Consider the following 12405-nt stretch of genomic DNA (forward strand, 5'->3'; position numbering starts at 1 on the left):
GTTTTCTCCACAGGGACTGTCATTTCTCTTAGGGCAGTGAAATCTTTTTGAGGAGCTTGGGGGAGGGCATCATGTATCACTAGGTATATTCTACCTCTAAGGTAGTTATGTAAGTTTTTTTTTTCAAGACAGGGTTTTTCCGTAGCTTTGGAGCCTGTCCTGGAACTAGCTCTTGTAGACCAGGCTGGCCTCGAACTCACAGAGATCCGCCTGCCTCTACCTTTCGAGTGCTGGGATTAAAGGCGTGCACCACCGCCGCCCGGCCTTATTTAAGGTTTTATAACAAGTGCAAATAATTGTTAAGTTAGTCAAGGGCCAGAAAATATTTGCCAAGAAAGACATCCATGTAGAGTCTCCCATATAGCATTTACTTGCTATAAGGAGCTCAGTTTCTCCAAGAGTGTTGGGAAATTTGCATGGTTTATATATATATGTATATATATATATGTATATATACACACACACATATATATATAGTGCTATAAGGCTTTTTTCTTTCAGATACTGTATATGTACATGAGGCATACTTATTAAATAAGCTAATGTGAACGGTCGTTATGTACGAGACATTAGGATATCAGTTTCTATAGATCATATTTTTAGACTGAATCACCAGGTGCTTTGATTTTAATATTATTTGCATATTTTAATGAAGTAGAGTTCTTTATAAGTATTTGGTTGTTAAACCAAACTGAAGATATGAACAATAATGCAAAGTATTTCCTTGACTTTTGATCCAAACCTGAAGCTGAACTTTCTGAGTACAAACCTGAAGCAACATGGTCGCTGTTCTTTCTGAATATCATGACCATTGCCTAGGTTCTAACTATTTTACTAGATTACAGTTAATTTTGGCAAAGGCTTACGAAAACAATTGCCCCAAAATGCTGGGTGTGGTGATACATACCTGTTAGTACTTTTAAGAAAGTCTTGCTATGTTGCTCTGGCTGACGTGCAACACAGTACTTAGTGCATGTTAGATTTACCTGCTACACAGTACTTAAGTGCATGTTAGCTTTAAACTTTTTGTAAGTTTTGTAATTTTTTGTAACAGGTTCAACCCCCAAGTGCTGGAATTTTAAGCATGTGCCACTTTGCTAGGCACTAGTAGTCCTTTCTGTTTTTCTCTTTGAGATAAGATCTTACTAAGTCCCCTTAGGGGGCTTTGAACTGCCAGGCTGGGCTTGAACTCACCAAACGAGATCTGCCTGACTTTTGCCTCAGAATCTTTTTCTTTTTTTCCCTTCCTTCCTTCCTTCCTTCCTTCCTTCCTTCCTCCCTCCCTCCCTCCCTCCCTCCCTCCCTCCCCCCCTCTTTCTTTCTTTCTTTCTTTCTTTCTTTCTTTCTTTCTTTCTTTCTTTCTTTCTTTCTTTCTTTCTTTCTTTCTTTCTTTCTTTCTTTCTTTCTTTCCTTCCTTCCTTCCTTCCTTCCTTCCTTCCTTCCTTCCTTTCTTTCTTTCTCTTTCTTTCTTTCTTTCTTTCTTTCTTTCTTTCTTTCTTTCTTTCTTTCTTTCTTTCTTCTTTCTTTCTTTCTTTCTTTCTTTCTTTCTTTCTTTCCTTTCTTTTTGGTTTTTCGAGACATGGTTTCTCTGTAGCTTTGGAGCCTGTCCTGGAACTCACTCTGTAGACCAGGCTGGCCTCTAATTCTCAGAGATTTGAGTGCTGGGATTAAAGGTGTGCGCCACCATCGCCTGGCCCAGATTCTTTTCTTCTCTTTTCTTTTCTTTTCTTTTCTTTTCTTTTCTTTTCTTTTCTTTTCTTTTCTTTCTTTCTTTCTTTCTTTCTTTCTTTCTTTCTTTCTTTCTTTCCTTCCTTCCTTCCTTCCTTCCTTCCTTCCTTCCTTCCTTCCTTCCTTCCTTCCTTCCTTTCTTTCTTTCTTTTTGATTTTTTGAGACAGGGTTTCTCCGTAGCTTTTTGGTTCCTGTCCTGGAACTAGCTCTTGTAGTTCGAGGCTGGCCTCGAACTCACAGAGATCCGCCTGCCTCTGCCTCCCGAGTGCTGGGATTCCAGATTCTTTTCTTAACCAGTTACTTCTCAGTACTGAATAAATGAAGTCAGAGAGTTTACACATCACTTTTTATGTTTTTTCTTGACATGATCGTGTTTGCTATTTTGTACCACATTTTATAACAGCGTTAGGTTAAAGTGATTTAATCTGTAGAATAGAGGCTTGTGCTTTGTAAATTGTGCTATGGCATCATTTAAATATTCCTTGCTTATTTTGTGTCTTTCATTTTTAAAGATTTATTTTTAATTATTTTAAGTGTGTGTGTGTGTGTGTGTGTGTGTGTGTGTAGGGCAGCGGTGTTAGGTTTCCTAGCATTATAGGCAGTAAGCTATCCAATGTGGGCACTAAACTGTCTGCAAGGTAGTATGTGCCGTTAGCCGCTGAGCCATCTGTCCAGCCCCGTTGTGTGTGCCTGTTTCTTAAAATTAGTTCAAATATTAGATTATTAATTTTCATTTTCTTGATTTCATATTTTAAAATACTTTGCTCTACTATGGAATGAGTTGATACCTTAGAACTAAGTGTTTTTCCCTGTGCTCTCTTCATGGTTTCTAGGTGGCAGCCAATGCACACATTCCTCCAGACTACCTCCTTAAAATTTGTGAGAGGATTGGTCCCTTGTTAGATAAGGAGATCCCTCAGAGTGTCCCTGGGGTACAGACATTACTAGGTGTTGGTCGGCAGTCTCTGTTACGGGATGCCAAAGGTAAGGACTCTTTTAAATATTTAACACTGCTATAGAGGAAGATTCAGAGATCAATGCAGTTTCAAATGAATATTCATATGTCTTTAAAGAATACTTTCTTTTAGTTTGTGTGATCTTGCTGTATTTTAATAAATTTCTAAATGTACAAGTGGATTTCTTTCCTTTTTTTTTTTTTTTGGTGTTTTGAGCTAGGGTTTCTCTGTGTACCAACCCTGGCTGTCCTGAAACTTACTTTGTGGACCAAGCTCACAGAGGTCTTGCTGGCTCTCTCACCACCTGGTTACAATTGAATTTCTAAAGGTGTAAAATCAGGTCGTTTTGTGCTGAGTGGTGGAAAAAATGTTTTTGTTTGTTTTGTTTGTTTGTTTCTTTCTTCCTTAACTGACTTTGGTCTTTTCATATAGACTGTAAGAGTACACTATGGAATGGGTCTGCCTTTGCAGCTCTACACAGAGGTAGACCTCCAGAACTACCTGTAAATTATGTGAAACCTCCAAATGTGGGTAAGTGATATCATGCAAGTTATGAACATATTCTTGATTCTTTTTACTTGTTGCTTTAAAGACTGGGCTTCTCTGTAACAACTCTGGCTGTCCTGGATCTTGATTCATTCTTGAACTCTTTTGATAGCAAAAAGTAGACATCGCGATTGAGTTTAAAGTATAAACAAACTGTTTACATTATTTGAGTTAATTTTTTTTGAAGATTGATTTTTATGTATGTGTGTGTGTATGTGTATATGTATACTATAGGCCTGAAGGTGCCTGAGAAGGCCTGAAGCGGGTGTTGGATCCTGCTGAGGTGGAGCTACAGGCAGTTGTGAGCCACCCAGTAGCTGGGAACTAAACTCAGGTGCTCTGGAAGAGCAAGCACTCCTAGCCACTAAGTTTTCTTTCTAGCCCTACAAAGTTTCTTAATGGGAACATCTAACTAAAAAATATTATTTATTTATTTATTTATTTGTTTGTTTGTTTGTTTGTTTGTATGAATGTGGGTGCACGTGCGTGTGCATTCATACATGCAACTACACAAGTTTGGAGGTCAGAAAACAACTTGGAATTTTTGGATTTCTACCATCTAGGTCTTGTGTCAAATGCAGGTCAGCAGGCTTTGCTGCAGGTACCTTTACACAGTGAGCCATCTCATGGCACCCCAGGGCTATATGTTTAAAGTGATTTTCTACCTAAAGCAAATGTCATTTTGTAAAAGGTGATCTATTTTTTGCATTTCATTTCCTTCTTTGCAGAAACTTGGTTTATTTTTGAGACAGGATCTTCTGTAGTTCAGGTTAACCTACAGTTCACTGTAGCAGAGGATGATCTTGAGTTCCTGATCACTTCTGCTTTTACTTCACAAATGTTGAGATTATAGTGGTTCCTTGCCTCTGAAATATTTTTGAACATATAGTATGGGTGCTTTTAGCCATATGGTTTTCTATTTCTATGTCTCTTTATTGAGTTTCCACAAAATTTTACAGGGAACTGTTTAAAGATAGCTTTCAGAAGGAACCAAATGTATGTTCTGTTTATATTTCCTTGCCAAGTTTATAATGATGTTATGTATTTTCTATCAGTCATCTTTCTATTTATTTCTTGTTGTTTTGTGACACGGTCTTGCTGTTTCCCATACTGGATTGGAATTTGCTGTGTAACCAGGCAGTGTTCTAACTTGTCTCTTGAGTCTTGGAATTAGAGGCATGAACCACTCACTACACCTTGCTCTATTATTTTAAGACAAAATATCCCCGCTTTTAGTTCTAGTTTACAGAAATTCACATCCCTAGTTGTTCTTGGGACATCTTTAGTCAAATCGCCTCAAAGAATTACTAGTTACTAGTCTACCAAGATGGTAGATCTCAGTCTAAATATATTGTGATTAGAACTAAGATTTACAAAGTGCTTGTAAAACAAAGGTGCTGGAATGTCATTCTGCTTCCATAAAAATTATATATTTTTCTATAGTTCATAGTGTTTACACACTGTGCCTTAAAATTTGGATGGATAATTTTCAAATAAAAAGACTGGAACACTTTTTGTTGTTGGCTTTTAAAAAAAAATTAGACTAGGTCTCACTATGTATCCCTGTTTATGAACAGTTTTTCAAAGGGAATACTATTATACTATCAAATACAGTAAGTTAACAGAACATATTAACCCCTTGGGGTTAAATATATTGATAGTAGAGATTATTTTAAAAGATAATTAGCCAAAATCATTGATGAAATGTAAAACTTCATAAGAGAAATTGGTTACTTAGGAGTGCATTGCTAACATTCATAGCCTGAATGTTACTGGAAAAATAGACAACTGGCTTAGGTCTTAATCGATTTGTGTTGCTGATAATATTTTTTTCAGTTTGTCAGGGATAGTTTATATACCAGTATTTTTTATTTATAATTTATTGACTTGAGGAAGGCTTTTTTTCCTCATGAACTTATTTGTGTTCAAAGACATATGTACCTGCCTCTTTGTTCCGAATGCTAGGACTAATGGTGTTATGTAGTACAATGCCAAGCTTTACGTTTTTTTTAAAGATAGTGTTTTTCTCCATGTATCCCTGGCGTTCCTGGAACTCACTCTATAGACCAGTCATCTGCCTGCCTCTGCGTCCCAAGTACTGGGTTTAAAGGCATGCACCACCATCGTTGGGCCTTACTTTAAGTTCTTAAATTAAAAATTTAGCCATCAGTGGTGGTGTATGGTTTTAATCCAAGTGCCCAGGAGGCAGAGGAGGTAAAGCTCTGTTAGTGGCCAGCCTGGCATATAGAATGAGTTCCAGTACAGCAAGGGCTACAGAGGAAAAAAAACCTGTCCAAAAAAAAAAAAAAAAAAACCCTAAACAGTTTAAGTTAACATTACCAAGTAATGAGTTTCATTTTGTCATTTTTCTACATACATGGCATTGTTATACTTTGTTCTAATTCGTTCCCCTCTTTGACTGTTCTTCTATTCGCCATCCCCTACTCTTGCTGGCACCCTCCTGTTAAAAAGTCATATTTATCTTATTTGTGTTTTTTTTTTATTATCTATCTGTCTGTCTATTTATTTATTTATTTTGAGGTAGTTTCTCACTGTATAGCTCTGATGTGTGCTGTGAAGCTCACAGAGATCCCACCAGCCTCTGCTCCTCTGGTGCTGGGATTAAAGGCAGGCTTCACCACTCCTAGGTCTTTATTTACTTACTGTTTTTTTTAAAGACAAGATCTTAATGTCTAGCCCAGGGGAGCCCTCAGCCACTGTGTCCCGATTGGTTCTTATCTTTCTTTCTTTCTGTGGAATTGGGGTGGAACGCAGTGCTTCATGCACTAGTAACTGTTCTACCACCGAGCCACAGACCCCACACTTCTGCTCCTTGTTTTTGCTTTGTTATTGTTGTTGCTTCGTTTTTCTGAGAAGTGATCTTAGATCCTTCTTCAGCCTGAGTATTGAGTTTACAAATGTGATGCAAATGCTTTTGCATCTCCTGTTTGAACTAGGCATAGTCTTTCAACCTTCTGCCAGGTAGTGTGGATTCTTTTAGTAATTGCTTGGGGGCTGGAGAGATGACTCAGCAGCTAAGAGCACTGACTGCTCTTCCAGACCTGAGTTCAATTCCCAGCAGTCACATGGTGGGTTCACAACCATCTGCAGTGAGATCTGGCTTCCTCTTCTGGCCTGCAGGTAAACATGCAGGCAGAACACTGTATACGTAATAAATAATTCTTTAAAAAAAAAGAAAAAAGTAATTGCTTAGTAATTAGCGATTTGCTAGTATTTTTAAAATTTTAAAATCTACCTTGTATTTGGAGAGGATCTTAGATCTAAATCGGTTTTCACATAGTACTTATACTGGTCAAGTTTAAGAGGCCTAAATTTAAAAGATTTAGCTAAATTAGTTAAGATTAAGTTTAAGAGATTTAGAATTTAGACCATGATAAAAATTTTTATTTAAATAAGAAAGCAAAGAATATGAGTATCAAATCTTTAAAATTTGTGACGTCAAAACCAGGTGTGGTAATACATTCCTATAATCCAAATTTTGTAATCTCCAGGATTTAGGAAGTTCCAGGAGGAGGATCTGAGTCCAGATAATCTTTGGTTTCTTAGCAAGTTTGAGGCTGGACTGGGCACTGTGAGAAAATAAAATAACACAAAGATTTTTAGCACTCAGGAGGCAGAGACACATGGATCTCTGTTATTTCAAGACCAGCTTGGTCTACATAGCAATTTCCAAGACTACAGAGACAGACCATATTTCAAAAATGTTTTTAATTTCAGGAAGTTTTCTCATTGTGAAGGACATTGCTCTGTAGCTTACTTCATTCATTCATTCATTCATTCGATTTTTGGTTCCTTGAGAAAGGCTGGCCTCAAATTGGCTTTGTAGCCAAGGCTGACCTTTAAGTCATAATCTTTCTTCCATCTTTCTTCCTCCACCTCCCAAAGTGTTGAGATTCCAGGCTTGTATGACCGTACCCACCTCACCATAGCTAGTTTTAAATGAAGGTCTTACAGATAACCAGTCTAACACAGAACTATAACGAGATAAGACTTAACCGCTCTATAAGAAGAATCTAACAACTAGAGAAAACTTCAACATTAGTCTACTGAATATGGAAAGCAGTTGTGTCCAAACAATACAAAAAAAAAATCTGTAAAGTGTAGGGCGCCTTTCATATGTAAAGTGTATTGTGCTTTACCTAATGATGGTATTTCTCCTGTAATTAGACCAAGAAGGAAGAGACTAAAGAAAGGAAATAGGCAGGATGTAGTGGTGTTAGCCTTTAGTCATAGCATTCAAGCAGAGTCAGGCCAGTCTCTTCTTTTTTTTGTTAATTTTATTCAGTTCTGCTTGTTTCTCTGCTCCCCTCCCTACCTCTCCACTCCCCTTCAACCCTGCCCTAAGGCCCCCATGCTCCAAATTTACTCAAGAGATCTTTTTCTACTACTTTCCATGTAGATTAGATCTATGTAAGTCTCTTAGTGTCCGCATTGTTGTCTAAATTCTCTGGAATTGTGGTTTGTAGGCTGATTTCTTTGCTTTATGTTTAAAAGCCACCTATGAGTGAGTACATGTGATAATTGTCTTTCTGGGTCTTAAATTCAAGGCCAGATTGGTCTTCTCAGGGAGTTAGTGTCTCAAAACAAGAAGGAAGTAAAGATTCTTCATATTTCTAGGGAATATATCTGGGATACTAGATTATAGCCCCCCTGTTTGCAACATAGAAACTTGAACAAAATCCAGGGAAGTCATATAATTGGCTAAAGATAATTTGCTTTTCTTCTTGTTTTTCTTACCGTATCATGTTTGTCGTCAGATGTTATCATACTTCAAATATACTTACTGAGCTGCAAAAGTAGGTAATTAGCTATATTGCATTGTTTTGAGACAGGGTCTCGCTATGTAACCCTGACTGTCTTGGAACTCTTCATATGTATGCGAAGCTGGCATAGAACTCAGAGATCCCCCTGCCTTCTGCCTCTCAAGTGCTGGCATTAAAGGTGTGTACCACCACCACCCAGCTATATAACTTTTTAGAATCTGTATATTTATCAATCAATCATTTATTTTTGTTTTTGTTTTTGATGCTGGGGTTGAAGCTAGGGCCTCATACATATTAGGTAAGCTCTCTAACACTGAGACACGTCTGAAGCTATCTTTTTAATATTTTTATTTTGAGACAGTGTTTTGCTCCAGGCTAGGATGGCCTTCAGTTTGCTGGTTCTTCCTGCTTCTTCAGTATTCCATATAGCTAAGATCAAAGGCTTTTGGTACAAGGCCTAGCTATTTTTTTTTTTTTTTTTTTGAGGCAGGGTTTCTCTGTAGCGTTGGAGCCTGTCCTGGAACTAGCTCTGTAAACCAGGCTGAACTCAAACTCTCAGAGATCTGCCTGCCTCTGCCTCCTGAGTGCTGGGATTAAAGGCGTGTGCCACCATTGCCTGGCAGGCCTAGATATTTTTATAAAGGAATGTACATTAAGGTATAGTGATAGAATAAAATTCTCCCTTTTAAACTGTCCAGTTTACTGGATTTTGACAAATGTATGCATTAATGTAACTTCCAGAATACTAAAGGCTATAATGTTTCTATCATTTTCTGAAGTCCTGTCTCAACCCCTGAAAATGACTAGTCTTTTCTGTGGTTATATATTTCCTTTTTTAGAATTCCTTGTGTCTGGCTGGCCCTGAATTCACTACTTAGATCAGGTTCATCCTCTTATCTTGTTTTTATTCCCCTATCAAGTTCTTGACCTTGAACACATAAAGATTAACCTGCTCCTGTCTTTCAGGGCTAAAGGTGTGCACCACCACCGCACTGAGCCTATAGATAATTTTTTCAGGCAAGATCTTGTTAGTGTAGCTTAGTTTCACCTAGAAATTGCTATGGAGACCAGGCTGGCTTTGAAGTACAGTCATTCTCCTGAGTAGCTCCTGAATTCTGGGTTCTATCAGGTTTCTTTTAGATGAGTGGTTTATGAGATTTAAGCCATTTCTTATTTTTCTTTTTTTTTCTTTTTTTTTTTTTTTTTTTGGTTTTTTGAGACAGGGCTTCTCTGTAGCTTTGGAGCCTGTCCTGGAACTAGCTCTTGTAGACCAGGCTGGCCTCGAACTCACAGAGATACGCCTGCCTCTGACTCCCAAGTGCTGGGGTGTGCCACCACTGCCCGGTGAGATTTAAGCCATTTCATACCAGTAGCATTCCTTTTTATTACTCAGTAGTATTGTATTGTATTAATATATTATGTCCTATTTGTTTAGCTCAATCCATTATTGGATTCTTTTCAGATTTTGGCTATTGTGAATAAAGCTACTTTAAATCTTCTTGTATAGGTATATTCACACACATGGTTTCATTTGGGGAGGTAAATACATAGTAGAATTGGTGGATCAGAGGCCAAGTACATGGATATTTTATAAGAAACTGGAATCACCAGGCCTGATGGCACAGGCTTTTAATCCCAGCACTCAGGTGACAAAGGCGGGTGGATCTCTGAGTTTGAGGCCAACCTGGTCTACAAAGCGAGTTCCAGGACAGCCAGGACTACACAGAGGGGCCCTTTCTCAAAAAACTAACCCCTACCTCCAAAAGAAACCCTAGTACATTTTTTAATGTGGTAATCCCATCTTCATTTCCACCAGTGATAGAGATTGCAGTTGCTTCATATCCTCACCAATTTTTGTATGATTATTTATTTATTTATTTATTTTTGGTTTTTCAAAACAGGTTTCTCTGTAGCTTTGGTGCCTGTCCCGGAGCTAGCTGGCCTCAAACTCACAGAGATCCGCCTACCTCTGCCTCCCAATTATTTGATTTTTATGTGCATATTTGCCTGTTTCTTCATAAAAGTATCTTATGTTCATTTTCAAAATGATTTGCCTTTTTCTTAATGGGTTCATAATATATTTTGGTTACAATTTTTTCATATTTTGGTTCAGTCTCTGGTTATTTTTGCATTTTTTAAGTCTTTAAAAGGACAGAAGCTTTTGATATCTTTGTAGAAGCTTGTCAGTTTTTTTTTTTAAAGTATAGGTTTTTTTTTTTTTGTGTGTGTGTGTGTCGTATCTAAGAAATTGTTGCCTAACACAAGGTCAAAAGATTTTCAAAATTGTTTCAACATTTCTCATCCTTATCCCTCATAAATTTTACAATCCACTGTTCAATTACTACAAATATAGCCCTTTGATATTCATTTATTAAATTCGGTGACTTAAAAAGATACCTTGAAATGGTTTATGTGGATGATGATGATGTCAACTCAGAAACATAGGTTTACTTTATTCGTCTTTTAAAATTTTCTTTCTTGCATTATACAGTAGTTGGTTGAAGTAGTAAGAAAGGATGTCCTTACTTTGTTCCTTGTTTTAAGATTAAACCTAGGCAGTTTTCATCACTAAGTATCATCATAAATGTTTTTTTCTTGTTTTTTTTCAAGTCAGGGTTTCTCAGTGTAGCCCTGGCTGTCCTGGAACTTGCTCTGAAGACCAGGCTGGCCTCGAACTCACTGAGATCCACCTGCCTCTGCCTCCTGAGTGCTGGGACTAAAGGCATGCGCCACCACTCCCGGCCATCATAGATGTTTTTATTGAATCAATTTTAAGATATTGCCTTCTATTCCTGCTTTAAAGAGGGTTTTTTGTAATAAATAATTTATTTTCTTTATTAAAAAATTATTAGATTTTTAAAAAAGTACGAATCTAAGTTCCCACTCTTTCCCCTCCTCCCATAACTTCCACATACCCTCCCACCCCACCGCCATCCATTCCTGAGAGAGGGTAAGGCACATTGCTTTTGAGAAGGTCCAAGGCCCTCCCTACTATAGCTAGGCAGATCAAGGTATACATACAAAAAAAATAGGATCCCAAAAAGCCAGTACATGCAGTAGGGATGAATCCTGGTGCCACTGCCAGTGGCCCCTCAGTCTGCCCCAGCCATGCAACTGTCAACCACATTCAGAGGAACTAGTTTGGTCCTATGCTTGTTTCTTCCCAGTTCGGTTGGAGTTGATGAGCTCCCATAACCTCAGTTAGACTGTTTCAGTGAGTGAACCCATTATGGTCCTGACCTCTTTGTTCATATTCTCATTCCTCACACTCTAAAACTGGACTTTGGGAGCTCAGTCCAGTGCTCCAATGTGGGTCTTTCTGAGAGGAGAGTAGTATTGTTGTCAAATTCTAACTTTAATACATGGTGATTCAATAAGACACAGGGAGTTACTCCATTTTTTTTTGTATCTGTGGAGGTTTGTTTTGTTACTGAGTATGTAATCAGTTTTAGAGAAGGTTCCATGAGCTGCTGAGAAGAAGGTATATTCTTTTGTGTTTGGGTGGAATGTTCTATAGATGTCTGTTTTAAAGAGGGTTTTTAAGTATCAAAAATGGATATATCCCTCTTTTCATTTTATGTTTAGAATTTCACCAGTAATTTATGTACACATATTTTGAGCAAGTACTTTATTTGTCACTAAGCCAAATTCCCATTAATAAATATGTTTTTGATGTAGGGTCTCATGTATTCCAGACTAGACATGTACTTCCTGTGTAGCAGATGATGCCTTCTGCTCCTGGCATGATTCTCCTGTTTCCATCCTATGAACTGGAATCATAGCTATGCCCCACTATGATTGGCTTTATGCGGTGCTTCAGACTGAATCCAGGGCTTTGCGCTTGCTAATTCGTTTATTTTTTTTAATTATTTGAGAATTTCAAAGAGTTTACTTTTATCATCCTCTTTTAAAAATGAAAGTTTTACAGCAGTGTTTTGCCAAGTACAATTTTAACCATGGAGACATCGCTCCAGCCCCCAAGGTCAGAATTGCATTGATTTGGCAAAACATTGCTGTAAAACTTTCACTTAAAAAAAAGAATGTGATTATATGCTTTATGACATTATCCGAGAATTAAAAAAGATTTGGTATGATATGATCTTAGAAATCAAACCATGAAAAGTTAAACATTTTTTTTTTCTGCATAAAAATTACAGACCTTGCTGGGCGGTGGTGACACCGGCCTTTAGTCCCAGCACTTGCTTGGTGGTGGTGGCACAGGCCTTTTTTCGCAGCACTCGGGAGGCAGAATGTTTGAGTACTGGAGATGTCTCAGTGGTTAAGAGGGCATGCGGAGAAACACCCATGCTCAATGAATTAAAAAATAAAATGTCTTATCTCACCTGTCCGCCACACCATGATACATTGTTTATTCCAATATTCCTATCCT

General features: G+C 37.8%; 1 protein-coding gene across 1 annotated transcript in view; it reads left to right on the plus strand.

Moving 5' to 3' along the window:
- Positions 1-12405, plus strand: part of LOC121445593 (bromodomain and WD repeat-containing protein 3) — a gene marked incomplete at its 3' end in the record, with an annotated part of 85672 nt that overhangs the window by 7130 nt on the left and 66137 nt on the right. Inside the window, exons 5-6 of the mRNA XM_041647740.1 lie at positions 2563-2713; positions 3118-3216. Of these exons, the coding sequence (XP_041503674.1) occupies positions 2563-2713; positions 3118-3216 (250 nt within the window). The remainder of the gene's footprint in view (positions 1-2562; positions 2714-3117; positions 3217-12405) is intronic.

The sequence above is a fragment of the Microtus oregoni genome, unplaced genomic scaffold, assembly GCF_018167655.1.
Source record: "Microtus oregoni isolate MIOR12 unplaced genomic scaffold, Mior012 000219F_ref0000284, whole genome shotgun sequence".
Lineage (NCBI taxonomy): Eukaryota > Metazoa > Chordata > Mammalia > Rodentia > Cricetidae > Microtus > Microtus oregoni.